This window comes from Coturnix japonica, unplaced genomic scaffold (genome assembly GCF_054131305.1).
Source record: "Coturnix japonica strain WE unplaced genomic scaffold, WE-NBRP24 Scf039, whole genome shotgun sequence".
Taxonomy (NCBI): Eukaryota; Metazoa; Chordata; class Aves; order Galliformes; family Phasianidae; genus Coturnix; species Coturnix japonica.
Window position 1 is genome coordinate 3199452 of NW_028188942.1, and position 24238 is coordinate 3223689.

Consider the following 24238-nt stretch of genomic DNA (forward strand, 5'->3'; position numbering starts at 1 on the left):
AATAGTTTCGAGGTCCTGCAGTCCAACTGCAGCCCAACCATGGAATCAACGCAGTCTCTCCAGCTCCGTCTGCAGCACCTTTCTCCCCTCCAGCAGATCAGCACGCCCTCCCAGCTCGGTGCTGTCCGTGAACTTATTGAAGGTGCACTCAATGCCCTGGCCGAGATCCCTGATCAAGGTGTTCAATGGGAGCTGAGCCCTTGGGGACACCACTTGTGACTGGCCACCAGCCAGAAAATGCTGCTCTGGGTGTCCAGGCTTGGCTGAGTGAGGACAAAACTGCCTGGCCCCAAACAAGGCAGAGGAGCCACGATGCCATGTGCGGTATCTTTATGGCTGTCTGTACACTGCACAGCAGGCCCGGCTGCTCCTGCCTCTCCCCTCCATGGGAGCTGGGGGGCTGTGACATGGCACAAATGACTGCAGGCAGAGAGATATGGCAAAGGGAACACAAAGCATTTAATGACAAATCATAGAAAACAATGAGTAACAGAAACAACGCTATTCCTAAAACTGCTATCCCACAACAATTGAGTGCCCAGACAGTGTCCCATCCCACTGCAATGATGGCTTTGGAGGATGGCTCTTTTCTGGAGGGGAGGGATGGGGCTGCTGCTGGTGCCCGTGGAATGCTGCTGCTGCTGCCTGGTGCTGCGGGGCCGGCGAGGAGCTCAGGGTTACAGGTAGCCGTACATGTCAGCTATGGCCATGTCTACCTCCCGCTGCACCAGGAACTGCACGGGGCCGATCTTCATCTGCTGGGCCGCCCGCTGCCGCTCCTCCTGGGCCAGCCTCTTCATGCTCTCCCGCTCGAGCCGCTGCTCGGCTGTGATGGGCAGCGACTCTTCCAGCACTCTGGGTACCGCACGGCCACCCACCCGGGGCCCCACGCAGGGCACAAAGTCCACGGGGCGCTGTGGCCGAGGCTGCTGCTGATGCAGCTGTGGCAGTGGGTCCCTCTGCAGGAATGAGCTCCTCCGTGGTGATGGGCGCAGGCAGCTCTGCACTGTCTTCTTGGCTGCATCCTCCTTTCGCGCCGTGCTGCCTGCAGGTGCCGGCACTGCCTTGTCTGGGCCTGTGTCTTGGAGCTGGAGGGCAGCAGGGCCGGCACTGGGTGTGGGTTGGGGCTGCACAGAGGGTGGCTGGCGCACCGGCCCCACCGCAGTCACTCTCTGCCCCAGCGGGTGCACGGCCTGGATGGATTCACACAGGTGCACGTGCAGCTCGCTGGCAGTGCCCTTTTGCCTGCTGCTGCTGCCTCCTGTGCTGGTCCCAGGCAGCTTCACTCGAGGAGGGCGTTTACAGCCTTTTCTTTCTTTCCTTTCCTTGCACGGCAGCAGCTTCCTTTTCTTGGTTGGAGCGCTGCTGGTGGGCTGCTCCTTCTGGGAACTCTCCCCTTTCTCGGGGGTGCCAGCAGGCGCAGGGTGTTTGGCCCGCTTGGTGCTGCCCCTCTTTTTCTTATCTGCCACGCAGCAGATAGTAGAGCCTGGTGACGGTGGCAAGGGAGCATGAAGCACCTGGGGCTGCCTTGGCTGCACCTCCTTGATGGGCTGTGTGGGTTGGGCTGAGGGAGGTGTGGTGACAGCCAGTGTGGTTGGCAGCGGACTGAGCTGGGCACTCGCTGGTGGCACGACAGACTGAAACTGTGACAACCCACACTGCAGCTCAGACAGGAACCCAGGGGATGGTGGAAGCCCCCAGAAGGGGTCGCTGGGGATCCTGCTGGCAGCCTGTGCCTCCATGCTGAGCTCTGTGCTTTCCCAGGGGTTGTCAGGGAGCTCAGCGATGAAATGTCCTGGGGCAGGGCTGCTGGGCTTCTTGTGGGGGAACTCAGCAGCTCTTGCCACATCTGAAAATGCAGGATGATCACCGTTTGGGGGACTTCTCACACACACTCTGTGCAAACGCACACCTGTGGGTTCTGCAGCTCCCAAACTCACCATTGATCCAAGAGAGCAAACCCGGATTGCCCGTGATGTCCTCCAGCACATCCGAGCTTGTCACCACTGCTGGGAAAAGCAAGAAAATGCCAAAGGCTCAATGCCAGCTCTCCCATATCATGTTCAACCAGTACCAAGAGATCTCTGGTGGACGTTGGGTTCCCTTTACAGATCAGGACGGCAAAGGTAACTGTCAAGCCCAGGGATTAAGACCCCAAGAACACACTGTGAGAACAGTCCCAGGGGGATTCGAACCCGGGCCCTCGTGTTGCAAAGCGGCATTCCTGCCACTGCGCCACCGGGGCACACAGGACATCCCCTGCAGCACTGCCCCCGCCCAGAAGTAACAGTCAAATCCCTCCACACTTCATGACAGAGGGCTGAGGACACTCACTTTTGCCTGGCAGTAAGGACGGGCCGTCCCTATCACGTCCCTCTGGGCTCTGAAAGGCGACGCTGGATCACTGGCAGCCTGCTGGCTGCTTCTGTAGAGAGAAAGGAAGAAACATTGGAGGGAACGTGCAGCCACAGTTTGCTGAGAGGTTCTAGATGGTGCCAGAGATGGGATATCAGAGTGCTGAGACATTATTTATCACTAAAGGAAAACAGCCTGAGCCACGTTCCTGCCATTAGCCCAGGCTGTCAGCAGTGAGCACAGAACCCCACCGCTTATTGAGGGCACAAAGGACCAGTAGGGCTCCTCCCACTCCGTCCCTTCCCTTAAAAGTGAGACAAAGGAAGAAGAACCAAACAAAGAAACCCAGCCATACCTTTCCACTCACAGAGCAGAAATAGAAATAGCAGTCATCTCCTGGCTGAGACATGGCTGGTGAAATCTCAGAGGAAGCTGAAGCTCCCGGGGATCTCTCCACAGGAATGTGCCCTGCTCTTGGAAAGAGCTGGCTTCACTCTTCCTAAGACTGCCTCGAACCCCAAAAATCTCCTTTTGGACAGGAACCTTGCAGAAAGTTGCGACAAGTGAAAAACTGTCAGGAAGAAGCATTTTCCCAGCTTTCTTCTGCACCCAGCCATCTGTGGGGCAGTGAGGCACAAGTTGCTCTCGGGGAAGGCCTCGCTCTCCTTCCTTTGTCATGTCTGACATGAAGCTGGGGTCCCGGCAGCAGTTTTCCAGGGGAGGAATGACATTTCATCATCCTCACCGTAACACGGGATGGAATCTCAACAAGAACCCATTTCTGCAAACAGCCGTGCTGAGGGGCACCGCTGGAGCTGGGAACTCCTCCCCAGCACAGCTTTTCTGCTGAGACACCTCCCGGCAGCCACCCAGCACCAAACCCAGCTCACCTGCTGGGCCTGCTCAGCCCAAGCTGTGACCAGATCACGCACACGCCACACTGCTGCTTCAGACGGGCTCTCACAGGGTGATCAGCTCCAAGGGAGGGCCCAGAGCTCAGTCTGCGTGCAGACACCAGAGCACCAGCTCTGCTCACCAGCTGTGGCACAAACGCTCCCACCCGGCAACGGTTGTGACCTCAGCGAGTGTCTGCATCACTGCTGTCCCTGCTAGGCTCTTGTACCAGCTGCGTAAGGAAGCTATCTTCCATACAATCTAGAAACCTCTTGGACTGCTTCCTCTGATCTTTCTTATATTATATATATATATATATATATATATGCACCAGCATATATCAGGGAAGTTGAAGTCTTTCAAGCAAATGAGTGCTGGCTATCGTGTGACTATAGTGAGATGCTCATAGAACGCCTCACCCATCGATTCATCCTGATAAGGTGGTCTATAACAGACCTTCAGCAAGATGTCACCCCTACAGGCCTTCCCCCTGATCCTTACCCACATGCACTCGTCTTTATCATTCTGAAACCCAAGCTCTATAACATCAAAACTCTAATATAAAGGGCCACACCACCACTCTTTCTTCCTCATCTATCCCTTCTGAAGAGCTTGTAACCATCCATCACAGCACACTAGTCATGGCAGTGGTACCACCATGGATCAGTAATAGCAACTAGGTCATGGTTTGCCAGATGCACAGTTGCTTCCAGCTCCTCCTGCTTGTTAGCCAAGCTGTATGCATTGGTGTAGACGCACTTCAGCTGCGGCATCTGCCTCACTCCCAGCTCAAGCAGCATTCCCCTAGGCTCATCCCTGGTGAGCCCTGTTTTGTCCCCTCCCCCATCATAGCTAGTTTAAAGCTCTTTCGATAAGCCCTGCTGTCTTCTGTGCAAGGATTCGTTTCCCCATTTGAGATAGCTGGATTCCATTCATGGATAACAGGCCAGTGGCCAAGTAAACTGCCCTGTGATCAAAGAACCCAAAGTTTCTGGCTCAAAACCAGCCTCTGATCCAATTATTCATTGCTTGTGCTTTCCAAGACTGCTCCACGTCCCTCACTGGCCCTGAAGGTATAGAACAAACAGTCACTTGAGCTCCCACTCTTTGAACTAAATGGCCTAAACTCCTCAAATCTCTTTTCATAGTTTGTAGGCTTCTCTAAGGAATTTCATCACTGCTCACCTGAACTATGAATAGTGCAAAATAATCAGTGGACCTAAGCAGCTTTGGGAGTTTCCTCGTTATGTCCCTGACCCGATGCCAGGAAGGCAGCAGACTTCCTGATGGCCCAGGTCCAGTCTGCATATGGGACCCTCTATTTCTCTGAGAAGGGAGATGTTGCGTATTGGGTAGGTGGTACCTGCGTGCACCAGGGGTGGAGTCAGGGAGGTCATGGGTATCTGATAGGGGTGGTCACGTGTACTAGTATATAGGGTTTGTGGCACGGCATTAAACTTGTACTTTCGGTGTTACACACTGTGTGAGTCCCCTCTGTTCCCCATGCGCGGAGGCACGGAGAGATCTGATGGTGGGGGACTCCTTGGGCAGGCTGGACTCAGCATGAGATGCTGCTGCCGCCATCTCTTCTTGTTCCCTTCCAGATTTATTCTTGCCATGCCCAGCTGTGAGCAGGGCAGTGAGCAGGGGGTCGGGGCTGTGCAGGCTTCATGGGGCAGCCCGGGCACTAGCTCCTGTATGCCTTGTGCAGACCCCATACCATGAAGCCATTAGAATTCCTCCTGCAAGCAGCATGCTGAGTCCCTTAGCTCCTTCCTTTCACTTGACCTGAACTATAGGTTCTGCTGGTTGTGAGCTCAATCACTGTCCTCCCCAGGTCTGCTATTAAACCTTGGCTCTAAGAAACCAAGAAATTAATCTCTGGTGCCCAACTTTTCGCAGCCCAGCGTGCTCTACAGCAGCTATGCACAACCTCTGATCCCCAACTGCACGGCCTCATCCATAAACAAAGGTACCTTGTGGAGTCTGGTGAACCCAGCTGATCCCTCACTAATATCTCCTGGAGCAAGCAGAGCATAAAGCCTTTCAGCTTGGAAGTTTTGCATTCTCTTACTCTTGGATTAAGAAATAAAACAAATTAAACAAGACCCTCACATCCCTACGGTCTTCATTTTCTACTGCACACCCATTGCAACGGGTGAAAAGCATTGCTTTTGCCAGTTGCCAGACAGAGTGTTAGTGGGTGAGACAATGCCATGCATCCCTCTGCACTGCAGACCTAGCGTGGCACTGGGGCAGCACAGTGAGGAACAAAGCCACTGTGCATTTGTTAATCTGTCATTCACACTGACAGCTGTGGGTACAGGCTGAGAGCCACGGGCAGGGGACATCCACCAAACCACAGCCAGCAGCACTATCAGAGCAGAGCTGAAGCACCGGCACCTCAGGCCTGTCTGCAGTAATTTTCTTTTGCTGATAGTTACAAGGATCGCTGCAATATAAATTCCGCATGGAGTGCTGAGAAAGGAACGAGGCCCCGCTGCACCAAGCGCGGTGTTAGATAGGAAGAGATGACCATGTAAATAAATGGGGCACAAAGGAAGTATTTATCCCAATTTTACAGGTGAGGAACCATGGCTAAAAGCCATAAATCAGTTTTATTGAGGGGATACAGGGTATTTACAGGAGAAATAAGAACTGAGCCTCAAATCCTTATCCACTGCTCAGTCCCATTTTGTTCCTTTTCTGCTTTGAGGGCCAACAAAGCCCACCAGAACCAACCTTCGTGTCTGCCCATACAAGATGAAAACTACCTGTGCTCCTCCAAACTACCCACCATTTGCATGGGCAGTTCACCTGCAATAAGCACTAACCCTGAGCACTGATGCAGGCTGCTTTGGCACAGCAAACTACTCACTGTGTGATCAATGCAGGCGAATATTAACTATCCCTTTATTTTTTTTTCCTAAGTGCAAACAATAGAAGAGCTCCCTCCATTCTGCAACGCTCTCTTCTCCATATAAGCCATTCAGCATTCACCAATGCAATATTTTGTCATTTCAATAATCACCAGTTTATCTTTCCCCATTTTCATGGTTTCTCTGGAGACCTCTCCCCTCTCACCAGGCATTAAAGCACAAGCGGTAGATTTGGCATTTGCCACAAGTAAGGAAACAAAAGCCTTCACGATGGGAGAGAAAGAAAGCATTGGGAACCCTGCTGGGACAGCTCCACTCCCATGTGCTTCTTTCCCCTCCAAGTTTCTGCCTCCCCTCTTGCTCTGAACCAACTGCTTATATGGCAGTGCTCTGACCGGAGGGTGCAGCGGCAGAAACAATAACCCAAGTTATACTTTTTTTCAAGTCAAACATCAATTGTGCTTACAAGGCAAAAATCAGCAGTCCCTTTTCCTTCTGCCTTTATACTCAGAAATTCCAGACAGAGAACTCACTGCCTTCCCTTGTCACCCCTGTACTGCACAGCGGTGCTTCTCGCAGTGGGGCTGCAGGTCTCCAGCAAAGACTGAATTCCAGCTATGAGATGCCAGCCTCAAAGGGCAGTTGCAAACCCAGAAGGGAAAAGAGACATGAGATCACCAGCAGAACTACATGTGCAGTGCTGTGGTTTCACCATCTAAAGAGCAGCCCCTCAGTAAACTCATTCCTTTTGAGGTCTTTGTCCTACGAGTCTCCCTCCTTGTAGCTCCCAGCCAAAAGCGCATGGAGCCATGACTGTCTCCATTGCAGAACCACTGTCCGCAATATTCCCACTCAATAATCTTTGTCACAGACTTGAGACTATTTTTGGAAGCTTTAAAAATATCTAAGGGGCACCTTTTCTTTTTATTCAGACACAGCATCTTTTTATGTTTAATAGGGATTTGAAGAAGAAGAAAAAAAAAATCTGCTTAGCATCAACATGCCTTTCTATTAAAAATAAAACAGCTGAGTAAGCAAGATGACTTGGACAGGAGAAAATTCTATTTATAGAAATGTTTACTATGGTTATCACAGGGCAATAGGGATGACTGTGAACCACAGGCTCTGCTGACAAGTGGTGATGAACCAGTCACAGGAGGAGGCCACACAACAGAGGAGGACTCAACAGCTTCCTAGGTCACACATAGATAGGGACATTGGTGTGTGTCCTGGAGCACGATAAGGATGAGCCCTGAAGGAACCCAAGGAGGTTGTGGCAATCAAGGCCAGGCTGGATGTGGCTCTGGGCAGCCTGGTCTGGTGCTTGGCGACCCTGCACATAGCAGGGGGGTTAAAACTAGATGAGCATTTTGGGCCTTTTCAACCCCAGCCCATTCTGTGATTCTGTGAACACACTCAGAATCACCACATGCTCTTCTCCAAATTCAGAAAGCTCAGGAGCTGCAAGAAGGAGTATGAATTCCTGAATAATACTGCCTCTCTCTTGTATTTTAAGCAGCCAACTAACAGAAAACTATTTGTGCTGCTTTACCTGCAGGTATGGCTATGGCAGGGAAGGACAACTGAGGAGCTCTGCAAGGAACTCACTTTCTTGGGAGCATCCACTGTTCCTGTGCAGCAGACTAAGCCTTCTCCATTCTGCATCCAAACTTAGGGATGTCGGAGGAGAACTGAGTCAGATCAGTTGGATTCTCTTCCAGGCCCTGCCACCAGCTCACTATGTGACCTTGCACAAGTCACTTCATCTGTTTGTGCTGAAAGCGTCTCATCGGCAAAACTATATTTACCTTTGTTAGAAAATGCACTCATTTATAGATATAGAACGATGAACATGAGCCAAATACTGCTGCCATCTTGCTCCTCCTGGCTCTCCATCTTTTTTTGACTGCATCATTAGGTGGTTTTCCCACCCTTAATAATCAGGGCTGCTTTTAATGGCCTGAGTGTTTTTTCTCCAGGTGTTTTTTTTTTATGGCATCTATATAAGACAATCCAAGGAAACTACAGAATCATCTCTCCAAATTTCTCATCATGTCATTCTGCCAAAAACAACAGAAATATTTGCAAGCAGGTTGGATTCAGAGCCTTCCAGAAAGGTCCCCGTGTCTCACCTGCACCACCACGTCCCTCCTCTGCTGCTCAGGAGTTCTTACACGCAGCCACATTGCTCTCCATGGAGTTCTTGAAATGGTCCTCCTATATTTCTCTGAAAAATGACCATTCCCTTAAAATACGGCACCTCCTCTCATGGCACACTGCGATGTGACTCAACAGCACCAGAGTCGCAACTCATATTTCCACAGGGTGCCAGCATCTCAGCATCAAAGTGCTGCTGGCTCTGGACTATCATCTGCGCTGTAATTAAATTGAATCCACTCCTTGGCTTGGCTTTATCCCTGAACAATACCAGCGTTTGAGTAATACATTCTCAGGACACTAATACATCACCTGGGCGATCCCTGTCCATGATGTATTGGCGCAATACATCAGAGTGCACTCCCGCTATAAGGATCTATGGGCATCATACATCAAGGTGAGGCTGAGTAGTGATGTATGGCTCAGAAGATGGTACCGTGCAGCAGTGGACCAGGCCAGGACCAAGAGGATAAAGGTTGGCATGGCCGTTAGCCGATTTCCCTGTGTTATAATGCTGGCACTGACCCAGTATCTAACTTTAGCCCCTTATTTATTTATCCCAAAGCAACCTACCATTGGAAGCGCCTATCCTCGGATGCATCATTCTCACAGAGGTCTCAGGGGACTGCTGGTACACAATTAGCAGGAGTGTATTCTCAGCTTGATGTGGGGGGTTTTTAGCCCATTAACACTAACGGCAGCTGCAGCACCAGAGCTCCATATATCACAGAAGACACGGACACATGCACACGCTTAGCTCTGTGCAAATCTCACCCATTCAAGAGGCACCTGAAGATTATTGGGAATAAAATAACCACAGAAAATTGATGGAAGCAATCACTTCATTGTTTTCCAATAATTACTTTCAAATATATAAAAATTAAACATATAAAACGTAGAAACGCAAACCCTCCCCAGCACACGGAGGCAAAGCCTTGGCCAGCCTGTAGGACATGAGGGGCATTGCAGAGCTCATAGCAAAGCATTGCTGGAATGCCTGAAGGCATTATCAGCTGGGGGAATGCTGCTTTAACCCACTGAGGCAGGAAGCAGGCAAAGAAGCATTTGCTGACAAAGTCCTTCCCTTCACCCCTCATTTTACAAACAGCAAAATAAAATTAAAGTATAGAGCAATATAAGCCTCAGTGGAGACAGTTGGAGATGTTTGCTCAGGAGAAAAATGGCAGAGAATAACCCTAAATGAGCCCCAAACACAGCTCTTAGTAAGAACCCAAGGGAGATGCCCTTGCCATGGCTATATGCCATGCATCACTGGAGCCTGCACCTGGGCACAGTCTTCCAGTGCTTTGGACAGCAATGTCCTGGGGAGCAAAGGTGGCGAAAACCAATCTCTGTGCTCCATACAGAGTCACTCGAGGTCTCACATAAAGCAGACTTATTGCCCCCATGAAAGAAATAATAGATCTAATAAAATACTTATATCCCGGCCAACATCTCTGCCCAGCCTGGTGAGCCCCCAGGGGCAGCGAGCGGACAAAGCCAACTTACAATGTGTCCTCCTATCCCTCCAGCCCTGCAGCATGCAACTGCTGCCCCCAGAGACCACCACAAGGAGACCATCCTCACAACACACAGACGTGAGGCTGTCATGGCCAGGGCTGATGCAATTTGGGCACATCCCTCCCCTGCCCTGTCACCCAGCTGCCTGGTTGGCAGCATGTGAACCCATGCTTTGCATCTGCACGAAGAGTTCAAGGCTGGCAGTCCTTAATAATATAAGCACAGCTGCTTCCCTCCACAACTCCCCTCAAATCAAGCAGCCAAGATAGCTTTCTGAATGAACGAGCTATCTTAAGGCACTGAGTGAAATAATTTCTCAGATGCTCAATCTAGTTTTTGAAACAATCTGGAAACGACATTCTCATTAATTACACACCACGTATCTGGAAAATGACAGCGCTACTGAGCTGACAGTGACAAGGAATCAGAAAATAGCTTGTGCAGGTGGAACAAGTCATGGACAAACCTTCGTGTCTATATGGAGGGGATGGACAGAGCTGTGAGGGGCAGCACTGCAGGTGCCCAGAGACCATTTGTGCAGCAGAGCCACAGTGAGCAGTGGGTGATTTCACCCTCCTGGCACTCACAGAGGGAACTTCAAGCAGTGTTTCCCCTTTAGAAACCAAGACAAGCTCAGCCTGGACAATCATTCATATTTGCTTACTCCTTGAGCTTTGGTGCAGTGATTGCTTGCTGGGCTGGGAGCCTCCCAGCCATGTCATAGACGAAGAGGAAAGTCAGAGGTCTTCCCTGGGCTGAGTCCTGAGCAAGTCAATGGGAAGTAAATATAAACCATAAGCACTGAAGTAAGTGAAAATAAACTGTTTGGTGCATGCTTATACAATGACAGAAGTCTTTGCAAATTCATAAAATGGAGAACATGAAAAGCAGCAAATCCTTTTTAAAACAGGAAGGAAGTCAGGTAGGTGAGCAGGAAAAACAGCCCAGTAGTTAATGTGCTAATGTAGGACCTGGAAAACCTGAGTTTACAGGCCTGCAGTGGGCCCATAAACTTCTACATGCTATCACTGAAACTGGAGAACCACACTCCATTACCCCCAAAACTCAGGAACTGCTTATAAGAACTTCAGGAATTGGGTTAAGTCTCACCAAAAAGGGAAAACATGCCTGTTCGACGGAAGCCAACAGCAGAAGGCAGGAAAGCTCACATCACTTGAAACCACAGCTCGCAAGGAACCCAAACTGCCCAGGAGAACTGAGCCCACAGCTCCATGCAAGGCAACTGATCCCCTTCTCAGTGCACAAGAAAACAATACTCTGACCTTTAAGTAACAATTTTAGTTGTATCAAAAAACTGAAGTGACTTGAGAGCCATTTCTCTTGCTCCCTGGAATCATTTACAAGGGGATTTTTGCACCCAGGCAGAGCATGCAGGCAGGTGGCTGCACCCAGGAGCAGTCCATGCAGCCAGAGTTTGCCTTGGCAGGGAGCTGCTGGCTTCCTTTGCATACAGGGAGCAACCCGGTTCTGCTCAAGAACTGCCTGGTTTAGGAACACGCACCTCAGCAGGTTGGAGCCCTGCAGACAGGCTGCTTTTGTGAGAGAGGGCGTGAAAACAGATGAAAGTCTCAGAAGAAGTTTATTTTAAAGTATTTCCTACAGCCCGATCAGATTATGTTTTTAAAAGTTCAATTATCTTCTGATAAACTCAGCGGCCAAATTAGGAAACTAAATACAATTATTAAAGCATAAGAGAATAATTTCAGATCTGCTACAAGTGCCAATTCAAACTTAACAAGCCCACAGATCCTGGCAAGTAACTCCACACAGATCACTCAGCTTCATTTCAAACTAGAAGACCAGATGAATGCCTGGGATATGACTTACATTGATTCTCATGTTTTTAATCAAAACTTACACAGTCCTTTTAGCTGGCCAAACCCAGAACCAAGATTTTGTAGAAAGGTATTCAATTTCTCTATGGAATTGGGGGATTTGAGCAACCCTGTGCTGAGCTATCAAAGCAGTGCACAGAACTTACCTCCGGCGTGCAATGCAAAGCCTGAAAACTTGGAAGAAATATTTCACATAGTGCAGCATTTTGCAGAGCAATCTTTAATCCAGATGCTATCCCAGCAGCTGGGCTGATCTCCTCAACAACTTCAGTACAGTTCTGTTGTGGTCTTTTTTTCCTGAAGAGAACTTCTAAACTCACATCTCGTTGGCCAGTAATTCTGAATTCCCATTCACCAAGTGACCAGCAATGCACCCTGCCATTATACCATATAGCCACGCTCACTTGGGAGCATGGCAGCTGATGTCCCACAGCACACACATATTCATCAGAAGGGAGATGCCCACAGCTGAGGTTATCAAGAGTGGAAACTTCAGTATGCAACAGTGCTGCAGGTGAAGTTTCATCAGACACATTTAACCTTACATATTGTTGCATTTTCTCTCTTCCTGTAGGCAGCGTGGGCTCCTGGACATCACACATCAGTGGCACTAATGAGGAGAAGTGCTGACCACCAGTCAAGAGAAAACGATACCTAACACACCATCTCAGTCTGTAGATTACTGATACCATCATGTTTAAAGGGCAAAGGCCAAAAAGCACGAGCACAGGACCCTTGCCTTTAATAGGGTTGCCATATATACCCAAAACAAAACATACTTTTAAGCTGCCTGCATTTATAAACTCTTGAGGCCCATATTTGAAGGAAAGGGAAAACCTTCCATGCTGACAACTCCTCCCAGCAAGTTACAGAAAGGAGGTATTTAGGGGAGAACATGAATTCCAGCCCCTGATGGAAAAACACACTCCTCTTGCAGCGATTTCTGTTGTTGTATTTTTGTATGGGGGTTAAAAAAGGTTTGATTTTGCAGTTTAGCATGTTGAGGCCTCTCAGTGCTCGCTGTTGGAGGGTGCCGATTACCCAGCTTCATTCATCAAAGTGTCACTTTTCTGACAGCCATTAATAAATATACTGCAAGAGCCCCTCACACCTGGCAGCCATGGCACACTGCAACACACCGCTAACTTAATTTGCTAATTGCTACTTTCCCCATTAATTTTAGTCCTGTCTTGTTTGGTGTTGACATGGAGGGAAAAAGAAAGAAGAGTGGGGAAAAAGAAGCAGGCAAGAAAGTAAGCTTTGGGAGTTTTCTGATTATTTCTTCACTTGTTCTTCCCCCTCCATCACCATTTACTTGGGGGTATCAGCTTCCTTTTTATCCTTGCCCTTTCTGAGAGGGCTGGCAGCAATGGCAATTTGGGCACTGTGGTGTGAGGGCTTAACAAGCTGCACACCATGTGTTACCCACATACAAGCCCAGACTCTGGCACTGTGTTTCTCACAGCCCCCCACCCTGAGCTCCCAGCCTATGGCTGCACAACAGTGGGGCTTGGGGTGCTCTGTCCCCCAGACATCATCGGTCTCAGCACTTCACACCTGCCAAAATCCCTACTCTGTTAATTCAATTCCCATCCACTCTCAAGCGAACATCACTCAGTTCCATTAATCATATGATTTTTCTGATAAATATCCTCTTTAAGGCACAGGTACAGACCAAGTCCTTTGTGACTAAGCTGGACTGAAACGCAGGTCTCCAGCCGAGGTCAATTAAGACAAGGAGTACCAGACCCATCAAGCCTTCAGGCAGTGATGAATTATTGTTGCAGCGCTAGTAAAAGTCTCCCTGCAGGACACTCACCAAGCTGTTGTACTTGGACCACACATTGGGGTCCATATGCTCCAAAGCTTTTCCTTGCCTGATTAGGTCTAGTGATGGCTGCCCGCACCCACTGCTCCAGCTCTGCCTCCCCTTCTCAGGAACAGTGCTCAATCACTGGGGGCACAGAGGCTCCTTGGGCTCTGCACAGCCATCACTTGGCCACCAATGCTTGGTTAAGGACACAGACACCTGTGTTCTGCAGAGCTTTCCAGATCATTAATTCTTTTCTCCAATTAATGCAAGAAAAGGGTGCACTTACCCCACAGGTAAGGCCTGTGTGCATGCTCCTGTCCCCTCAGCCAGGCAGCTTGGGTCCATCTTTCTTGGTAAACAGAGCTTCCCACTGCCAAGACACTCAGACCACAACCACACAACATGAGGAATGGTCCTCTCAGTCTGGGACAGCATCCACTGCCAACCTGTGCCAAATACAAGAATTTTGGATGCTTCCTTAGCACTGGGAGGAAAGGAATGAAGGTGGCCAAGTTCCACCTTAAGTGGGTGATTGCAGTCTGCTAAACCCACAACAAATAACCGAGTCTCAAACACAATCCAAACACAGGGCATGTTTTAAAATTGCTTGCAACGAGACACTAGTAGATATGAGCATGAGAGGTTTTGCTGCTTCTGAGCAGACTTTGGTGCAAAACACATGTTTTTCCCTAAAAGAAGCAGAAGGTTTAAACAGTTTTAAATTGGATAATACTACAAGAAGGCTCAGACTGTTTTGAAATGATGAGCTGGTAAGAAAACCCTTCTTTGAATCAGGATTATTACAATGATATTAGAGGATTAGCACAGGTCTGGGAGCAGGATTCAAGCAAACCTGCCAATTCTGGACATTGGACATTTTGACTGCCTTTGAACCCTTTAGCTATTCTGACAGTTAAAACTGTGCTGCCATGGCACAGCCCTGCTCCCAGCACTTACACCCACAGCTCTCCCTAAGCCACAGGTGAGATCTGTTTGTATTTCCTTTAGCACAGAAGGGCCAGGCTGGCACACACTCACCTTTATGGCTCGTTGCTACTCTGCCAGGAGCAGGACACACAGGCCAAGCCTTCCAGGAGCCTTATAAGTCAAACACACTGTCCTGTTCCAAGTGGAGTTAAACAGGCCCAGTAAAAAGTAACAGCACTTCAGCTTTTAGCCAAAAGCCTCCATTCACGGCCCTTTAAAGTTAAATTTACTGCCTCCATTTAGCAACATCCCTGTGAAACTCCCTCCTGGTTCAGAACAAAACCTCTGTGCAGTTCAGCTGCGCTGTGGCAAACAAAACATTTCATCCTAGGGATCCAGCCATGCATCTGTCTGCCTTTATTCAGATCTCTGTGTCTCTTTATTCCCTTCGGTTTTCAACAGCTCCAAGCAACCAGATAGCACAGCTCGTCCTGCTCCCCACTGCTCACCTTTTTGCTATGGCTGAAGAGCTGATCACAAGGAGGAAAGCCACCAACATGTCTTTTTCCCCTGTGACAGAAGTGGATGCAGCTTTATTGAGCTTCTTGGGCTGCGTCTTCCACCACAGGCAGATCAAGAAAAACTACACAGGGCAGAGAATGAGTAAAATGATCAATGCTCTGCCCTGGAGTATGATAACTCCCATTTTTCAGGAGTCAAGGTTAGCTCAGGGCTTTAGCTGCTCTGCAGGATCAGCCCTGCCCTTTGAAGAACCAATTCGTTCCCTTGCACGAGGCTCACTGTGCCCTGACCCATCACACCACTGCATGTGCCACATGCTTTCTGCACACACACAGCCTTCGTGCTGAAGCCAAAAAGCAAGAAAGCAAGAAAAAAGTTTAGAGCATTTCCTAACAAAAGAGAAAATAAGGGAAAACATTCTGTTGAAAAATACCAGGTCAAATGGAGAAGGGAGTCCTTTCATCTTCCATGCTCTGGGTTGGTTTTATTACACTGCGAAGCCATTTTACTGAATTAGTATCGTAATCATGGCAGGATAATGGGGGTATGGAGCACTGCAGCACAAGCCAGATCCCTCAGCTGGTACAAACCAGCATGGCTCCATTAACTTCAGTGGAGCCAATTTATATCAGCTGAGGATCTGCCCTTTAGTTTATACTACAGGAAAGCCAGACTACAAATGGGAGAAACCTATATTAAAAACAAATATCTTCAATCACAGCAGGAAGAATGTAGAAAATATTGGCTGAGTCAACTTTTATAGCAATGTTTTCTTTCTCTCCCAAGTGCTCAATTTTGAACACTCCCCTATAAAATTTTCCAAGCCTGGAGCAACTTTCCTCTTTCCTTTGGTTAAAGCCCACCTCACCTGATGGAGGCAACAAGGCTCTGGAGATGCTCAAGTCCTTTCCAGAGCAAAGTAGGGCTTAGGGAACTGGTAGCATCCCTGCACTGAGCCATCTCAGACCTCCAGCCTGCCAGCAGGGCAGTTGTGAAAATGGAGATTGGGCCACAAACATCTGCTCTTCTTGGGAAGCGTGACCCCTTCCCACAAGGAGAAGGTTACTCCAACAGCCCCCTTTAGGAATGCCACTGGGTCCCTCAAATGAAAGCGCACAGAAGAGCTCAGGGCCCCTCAGCAGCCTTGCAGCAAGCACCTTTTGTTCAAAGCCCAGAGCTGTTAATTAAAGGCTGGTGATTAATGATTAAACTCCACGTGGTTCCCATCTCAGGCTTAAAAAGTCCTCAGGATGCTGACTTTGCTGCAGGTTTCATTGTGAAGTTCTGGGATGTGAGGGGCTATTTATAGAGAAGTCCATCAGAGCACTGAAAGGAGGTGCTCCTTCCACATAATTAAGAAGAAAAAGAAAAAAAAATACAATTTCCAAAAAGCATAAAGGTCAAATATTTAGATGAGGTAAATAAGCGATCTGCCTGTATGAGCTGCAGCCAGAAACAAGAGACTATTTCTGTGTGTGCTTTCCCCAGCTGGGCACGTTCAGTTCTTGGACTCGGGTTTCTACAGGCAAATATTCTCCTCTCCCAGGGAGTTCAGAATTCATTGTCCATAAAGATCATGGATCCTCATGCCATATTGCATTCATGAATAACGAATACAAAGGATTTCTACATGCAGGATCTGATGCGTGGATAAGGGCAGCATTTATCCATCCTGCTCACACCCTGGCCTCTCTGCACCCAGCTCAGCCTGAGTGGCACAGGCTGTGGAAATGAAAGCTGGAGATCTCTGAGTTCTACATTGTTGTGGATTAATGTTTTTGGAAGCTTTGGAAACTGACTGAAGTTTAAATTATTTTAAGACACTGGTAATATAAATAATCTGGGTTCCTAGCTTTTGGTCCTTGCTGACCCATGACAGGCCAGGTTTCTTTCCTGATTATAAACTCTTTCTCTGACCGCATTCTATTAAAGAAGGTTGGTTTTTCCTATGAACGTTTGGAACAAACCTCTCTTCTTACAGAAATGTATATACTAGAACTCTTCCCAAAGCTAATAGCTCCTCATGGCACTGAATAGCTGAGTACCATACCAAGTCATACAAATGTTTTCACAGCTCCTCGTTTGCTTCAGCTCAGCAACCCACAAAATCTAGGAAATGATGGTTGGAAGGGCCCTCTGATCCCACCTGCTGCTCCATACTGTTGCCAGCACTAGGCTATGGTTTTAGTTCCATAAATAAGATGGGCCGCTTTGTCCTGTGCTATACCCATACAGTTATTTCTTAACCAAAGGCAGCTGTGCTGCTCAAGCATGATTTGCCCTTCATAAACCCATGCTGATTTTTCAGATTCTCACCTTGTTCCTTCAAACCCACGGGTCTGAAATTCACCTTTGGGTGGATTCTCTCGGACCCATACATTCAAATACATCTGACTTCTCTGACAAGCCCCTGAACGCCCATTCCTCCACTTTTGGCTGCCCTTTTCCTTCCCATGATGGTTTTGACAAGAACTTCATGTACGTTTTCTTTGGTTTCACAACAAATGCATCAACAATAAACCTCTGCTGAAACACCATATTTTCAAAACACAAGCTGAAACAAATCAATGTCTCCTCACATAAATACTGCCAAGTCTGAGCCCCACTGCCACCATTTTACATCTTCCAGTCTTCCCGTGGTGCAAAAATGTTTAATTGTGGTTTGGGGTTTTATCTCTCTCCAGCCTTCAATTGTACTTATGGGATGCATGTTAGACGTATTTACATTGAAAACTTAGATAGGAGATCTCAGAGCTTAGTTATGCCCTGTCACAGTGCTGTATATCCTAGATAGCTTGCATAGGTTTCAAGAGATTGCAGATTATTTTTATCCCCTTTTGTCCTCAGTAGTTAGCAAAAAATTTGGGTACTTGCAAGTTTTCCTCTTGTGTAAGGGGAAAAGGACAAACAGCGGAGTCAATGAGCAGATCCTGTCTGTTCACAAAGGACACTGAATGTCCCTTGTTCCCTTCCATGGCATTAAATATGAGAAGAGATTGCTGTGCAGAATTGCCCACACTGTGGCTCTTCTGATCAACACTCAGATCCAAATCCTCCCTCTAGTTTTTCTGACAAAACTATATTCGCAGTATATTTTGCAATGCTATCACTTTCCAATTTCATGGTCTTTCTACAAATATAGTTTATAAACCAGTCCGTAGCTTTTCCATGTATTCCACATGCGCCTGTTTCATATGCAGAAATATTTTGGGGTTTTGGCTGGTGGCTGCTATCATTTGAGCTATGTGGTTTCAAAAATGTCTTCTTACAACTATCCTAGTAAAGGAGTGGCACTTCTGCTTAGTCCATAATGTTACATGACTGGAATTCATTATATGGTTTTCTCAGCTTTGCTTTATCTTGTGAAAGAATGCATTTGCAACACAGTGCCCCAGGCAGTTCATCAGCACCAGGGCTCAATCCCAGCATGACAGACATTACAGAGTCATGGAATATTCAGAGATTATATTCAGGTTACCGACACTGTGTGTATATCCTTATCCATCCTAGTGATGGTTCTCCTGGCTCCATGATTAAGATAAAAACTGCTTCCAGGGAAAAGAAAGAAAGGAAAAGGAATGGAAGATGCCTTTCGTGGTTAATTAATGCAAGCCTTGAACACTAAAATGGGGTGAGTAACATGTCTTTTGAAGTTTGGCTACGTGGAGGGAGAAAAATCTCACATGTAGGTTTGACCTGGTTCAAAGCTTTAACTGACAAAAGGCCTAAAAAGACATGAAATAAAATTCCTGCTCTAGATAAAAGTAGTCATTTATGTTTAATGTAAGATGTCATAGGTACAAAACTAGGCACAGGAAGATTCCCTCTCTCTTTCCAGTCCTCCAGGACGTGCAGAAACCAAAGTCCTCACTGTATGGTAGAAAAGAGAAGAGTGAAAATGCAATTAAGCTGCTCATTTTTCAGAATAGATTTGACTTGAATTACTCCTGTTTCCAACAAATAGCTCTGCACTGTCAACAGGGTGATCTATGACCATCCTTTCTGTGGACCCTACAAAAGGACAGCAGGTTTCCAAAGAGTGAGGAGGAAGGTATGGCTCTAAACCAATGTTTTACCCAGACTGGCTGTTTTTGAGTAAGGTCCAAAAAGGTCAAAAGGAAGGTAACCCACAAGAACACAGCATCTTAATGAGCAAGTCTGTAACATTTTGGCAGAGAAAACTATCATCTGCTACTAGTAGTGCAAAGATTCAAAGCTCTGCATGACCCGCGGAGCCAAAGAAAGCAAGCATAGGTTACATTAAAGACTTTAAACTGAATGTAAAAGAATAACACTTCAAATCAGACATATTCCAGTGGACTGCCTTCCTGAAGTAAATCCAGCAGCTCTTTGGACATCAGTGGGTTACTCCTTGTTGAACTGGAAGAAAAGTTTTGCCTGATGCTCTTAACAGTTGTAGCAGAACACAAACATCTGAGTCCAATTCCCCACTGATAGGAGCCCTTCGTTACCACAACTGTAAAATACCTATTGCACAAGAAAGTTAGAAAGCCAGCATGAAGTGCCTTTTTGTGCTGACAAATGTCATTACAATGAAGTATCACCTAAACTCAAGTCTCGCCAATTCCCTTTGTTTCCAATTTTCACACACACCAAAGACTTAAGCAAAACAAGTCAGTAATGTGACAATGGAAGATAAATGTATAATTCATGAACACCAGAGGAAGAGAGTTAGAAAGCAATTGCAAGTACAACGAATAGGTCCGTTCCAGAATGGGAATAATTAGCCCTTTAATTAAACTTATCTTGCTGCTACACAAGAGCAATGCTCAGCAACACCTGGCCTGGAATGTTCCCGTCTCTGCAGGCAGCAGATGGAGCACACAGACATGATCCACCTCCCTCCTACCAGGGACACGGTTGCCTGTGCCAGCAATTAAGGTCTGGGACAATGTCTGAATTATTGTGAACTCTGCCAGATATTTCCTAGTCCGATTTGTTCTCGGTAGGTAAAGCAGGACTTTTCTTGCTGCTGACAGTCCCCTCTTCCTTACCTTCCTCTCTGCCATTCTGAGACATGCTCCCCTTTTCATCCTTGGCAATGCAGAAATGAACTCAGATTTTGCAGCGACTTGCATGCAAGTATTTCTCAAAGACCTCAGCGGGGCTTTGCTGGAACGAACTCATCCAGGTGGCAGCAAGTGCAGTCCTAAAGGTGTTAACCTCCAAGCTTCTTGGACCCTTTGGTACACTGATGGGGAAATCAATGAGATGTCAGGCCTTGGGGGATCCTTTTCACATCCCTCCTGAAATCATTACAATTAATGACAGAAATGGGGCAGCTAAAAGCCCATCTGATTCTGTGACCTTCCTCCAACCAGCAGCCAGCCTGGGAAAAACAAAAAGTAGGAGCAAGTCAAGCAGCCTTAGCAAGATACGTAACAACATATTCAGTATCTAGTGGTAACATTATTCCCATGTATCAGGATACCGGAACCCAGGCAAACTTCCATCTCCCATTACTGCATGGCAAACAGCTCCTTAATATAACCATATGTCATATGAAAAAGTATCATCTTTTGTTTATATTAAATTTGCAACCTGATAAATCATTATGATGTCTTTCATTTTCTCTTGTGAGAAACGCAATGATCAGGTTCTCCCTACATGTTTCCTCCTGGCAGCTCAGGCTTTTATTCACTTCTATCACAGCAGAGATTCCTTTTCCAAGCTGAAGAATCCAAAGTTCGCATCTCCATAGAGTGTGACTAATTATTTTGTATTTTTACATCACCTTTGTTCCCCTTTGCTCTACCTTTCTGATTCCCAACATGTATTTGAGATAAGAGAACAAAAACATCACTGTCTATTCAAACTGTATACACACCAAAGGGCAAAACCAATGCATGTTTCACTCCCCTAAAACATTCAACTCGGAAAGGCTTCCTGGTTGGTTTGCAGCGAAAATGTGCATGAATTTTCCACCCAACAGATTCAGTTTTAATGAGTAATGTTCTTTATCTGAGCATTTAAGAACCAAATAAAAGATTCATCCAGCGCTCTTAGTGTAATTATTTTGCCTATCCCACATATATACATTAAGATTAAATGGCACAAGGAAAGCAGTTTCTGCCATAGCACCATCAGCACAAAGGGGACTGTTAAACGTCCTGAAAAGCCAAAAGTTACTGCCTTTAAAATCTGGATTGCAAAACCAATGAGAAGAAAAAAAGTTCTGTAAGGATAAGGATAGAAACACTGGGAAATGTAAGGCTCACACTGAGGCATTAGAGTTGGTTGAATAATAATAAAACTAGACTCATTAATATGTTCACAAATAAGCATGCCAGATTTCTGGGGTGACATTAATCATGGCTCGCAATTATTCACTTGAAAAATCAGCATGAGAAAATGAAACATGATGTTTCATCCATTTTAGTACGCTTTCATTCTGTGAAAATTCACACCAGAATTTAGTGACTATTATTCTCTTGTTAGGAAAGGTTCTCTCATCCTATACAGTAACATTGATTTGGAGTCTATTAGTACAAAATGAAAGAGAAAAACAGTGTTCTAGGGTGAGCTCATCCAATTCCAAGAAGGAAAAAAAAGGCATTTTATTAATAAATTAGAATATTTACCACTAGGCAGAACGAAGCGACTGAGTTTCTAACTGATTCTTCACAGGAAGCATTTTATTTGGAGCACTACTTATTTTTCAAGCGTAAGACAATCATTGACCATAAACAAGAGCATAATGGCTAATAAAGTGATCTATAAGTCAGCTGTATCCATTTGTTGGAATATTCTGCTTTGTTTCATCCCCTGTTTAAAAGGAGGAGGAGACAGATAAAGTAAAAGTAGAGAAGGGCTCTACTCACAAACCAGGCAGCTGGAGGGAGGTGGCTGATTGCTTTACTGAACTATATTCACCATTTTGTTACTGGGATGGAGATATTTGCAGTTCAGTTAACATCTGTGCATCAGCTGCTGCTAATATTGCACCCCAAAGCCCACAGTCCCCAATACTTTCAACTCTCCAACACAAACATCTGCAAACACAGTGTAGTTGAGGTCAGAAGATGTCAAAACCTACATCTTTCTTCCAACATCCTTGAACCATGATCCCTGCCAATGTATGACCAGCGTTCCTCAGGGCACAAAAGGAGAGGCAGCTCCATACTCCAGAAGTATTACATCCAAAATGCCAGTTGTGCTTCTGGATAGCCAGGAGACGAAAGCTGATTCTGATCACCAAGCAATAAGGAGACCATGGGGTGGAGGTAAGCATACAGTCCTATCAGAGAAAAGGACACAGCCTCACAAAAGCATCTGTTGGATCATGGATCCATTCGCAGCTCAGACCTTGCTTCTAACCCCTGTCCCCTTGCCACATCTCCCTTCCTTTGGCTGCAAAAGCCTGCAGCAGAACCCAGCAGCCCAAGGAGACACTCTGCTCATAGCATACGCAGTCTGAGCACAATTAGAAACACAAATTGACCATTACGTCCTTTATTAATCTACTCTAATTTTTATGGTGTGAAAACACCCAATTCCACTGCTTTGGCTACTGGCCCCGAACATAACAAGTTACATGGGGCTTGTCTCATCAAAATATCATCATGTCTAAATAGAGGATCTGTCTGAACCACAGTGAAAATGAGTAATGATCACAATTATGGGCCGTATAACAGTCCAATAAAATCTAATTAAAATGATCCACATCCCATCTGCCAACAGCACATAAGCAACATCATCCATTGGGGGGGACAAAGGGGGAAGTAAATAACACTGTCTTCTTTTTTAAAATACCAAATATTTCAAGATGAAAAAGCTACATGTATTTTATCACCAGCACCAAACTGTGCTGCCGAAGAACTTCTGTGATGACTTAGAGCAATTCCTTGCCCTAAAATTATGAGATATTTTGGGGGTTGCTCCATGAGAGAGCATCCCACGAAGAAGTTCCCTCAAAACAAACTTCTCAGCAAGTCTGTGCAGTTTGAGTCCCTAGGCATATTTTCAATTGAACTTAAGCACTGAAAATCCAGGCTTTTAGTAGATCTTAACAACATAAGTACATCTGTACCAGAAATGACTTTGGGGCATCATTCCACTGGTTGTTCTATTCTCAGGACAGCAGGCAAATAAAAATAGCATCATGTCTTACTTCCCATCTCCAAATTTGGAACCTTCCTGGGCTTTCTACAGCCGGTAATAAAAACAGTTCAAGTGACTTTCCACCTCCCTTTCTCAGGCATCTGTTCTCTGCTTTGAGTCTGTGAAGCTAATACTATGCTTTCTGATTACACAAACTATGAGGTTACCAATAAGACAAGTTGTCAGTGGGCAAAACTGTATCACCTTACTACCCAAGAGCAGAAAACATTTAGACTGACAACATGTTCCACTTATCTTCCTATATGTTTAAGGGAACCCAAGAACCAAAACAGAAAAAAACTGAAGTTTAGGGGGAAAAAAAGGGTGATGAAGTCAGATTTAGGATGGAAGCTAGAATACATTTTCTCACTCGGAGGTGCTATGAAGTGCAGTACAAAGCCATGACTGGAGAGAAGCCAGGATGAGAGTAAAGAGGGAGCAAGCTGGAGACCAGGAAGTGTAGGTGCTTCAATGCACTTGAGATGTCTTTAGGAATGGTGAAGATTACCCTCAAAGCAACACTCAGAGTTTGAATACTTTTCCATATATTAAAGAGAAGTGAAACTGGAGACAGCCCACCCCAAACTGCAGGCAGCAAAGCTCATACTAGGTTTCAATACGTTTGTCTGACTGTAGCTTGAGCTTTGTTACAAGGAACCAACCAGTTTTGGATCCAGATGCTGTCTAGAACCCACCTCGCGGCAAACCTACGTAATAACAGCAAATGTGCACTGCTTTAGCTGAGCTATTTACCAATGCCAAAAGTTAGGATCACTCTTTTAATACTTACTTTAATTGCATTTGTGTTCTGTAACTGATAGCTTGATGAAAGGATGAAAACTCCTCCTTTTCTCCATAGCGCAGCTGTTCTTTATGGTTGGCTTTGGCCTTGCAGAGTAGATGGTTGCTGGTGATTTGATCCGCATCCTTGACCAGCATTCATCCAAGCATGGATAACAGTCTGCAGCATTGGTTCCTTGATGTTAAACCATTCTGAGCAGTTCTTTCTGCATTTACAAAAACAGATGCAAAGAAATAGATGTAATTCAGTCTAGAAGCTGTGGGACCCATTCCTTAGTTCAGTGGGAACTCAGCTTTCACTCCAGCTCTGGTGTTTTCATTCAAAAGAAATGTTCCTTGTTTGCATGATATCATCCTAAATGTATCTTGCAACCTCATCCTGTTATCACTGA

The 24238-nt window shown here is 46.4% G+C and overlaps 1 protein-coding gene and 1 long non-coding RNA gene across 3 annotated transcripts in view; one reads left to right on the forward strand and one right to left on the reverse strand.

Annotated features, from left to right (window-relative positions):
• LOC146753250 (uncharacterized) overlaps positions 1-24238 on the forward strand; it is a 235405-nt gene that overhangs the window by 136738 nt on the left and 74429 nt on the right. The window lies entirely within an intron of this gene.
• On the reverse strand, positions 436-5267 carry LOC146753260 (uncharacterized). Of its 2 annotated transcripts, none has more exons than XM_085530891.1 (3): positions 3246-5267; positions 2335-2898; positions 436-2006 (listed from the first exon to the last, which is right to left on the reverse strand). In XM_085530891.1, exon 3 carries the CDS (start codon positions 1989-1991, stop codon positions 678-680), a length of 1314 nt encoding a protein of 437 aa, XP_085387017.1. In that variant the 5' UTR covers positions 1992-2006; positions 2335-2898; positions 3246-5267; the 3' UTR covers positions 436-677. The 2 variants fall into 2 exon arrangements, with proteins under 2 accessions (XP_085387017.1, XP_085387018.1); XM_085530892.1 differs by having other exon boundaries at positions 436-1849; positions 1941-2006; positions 2335-5267.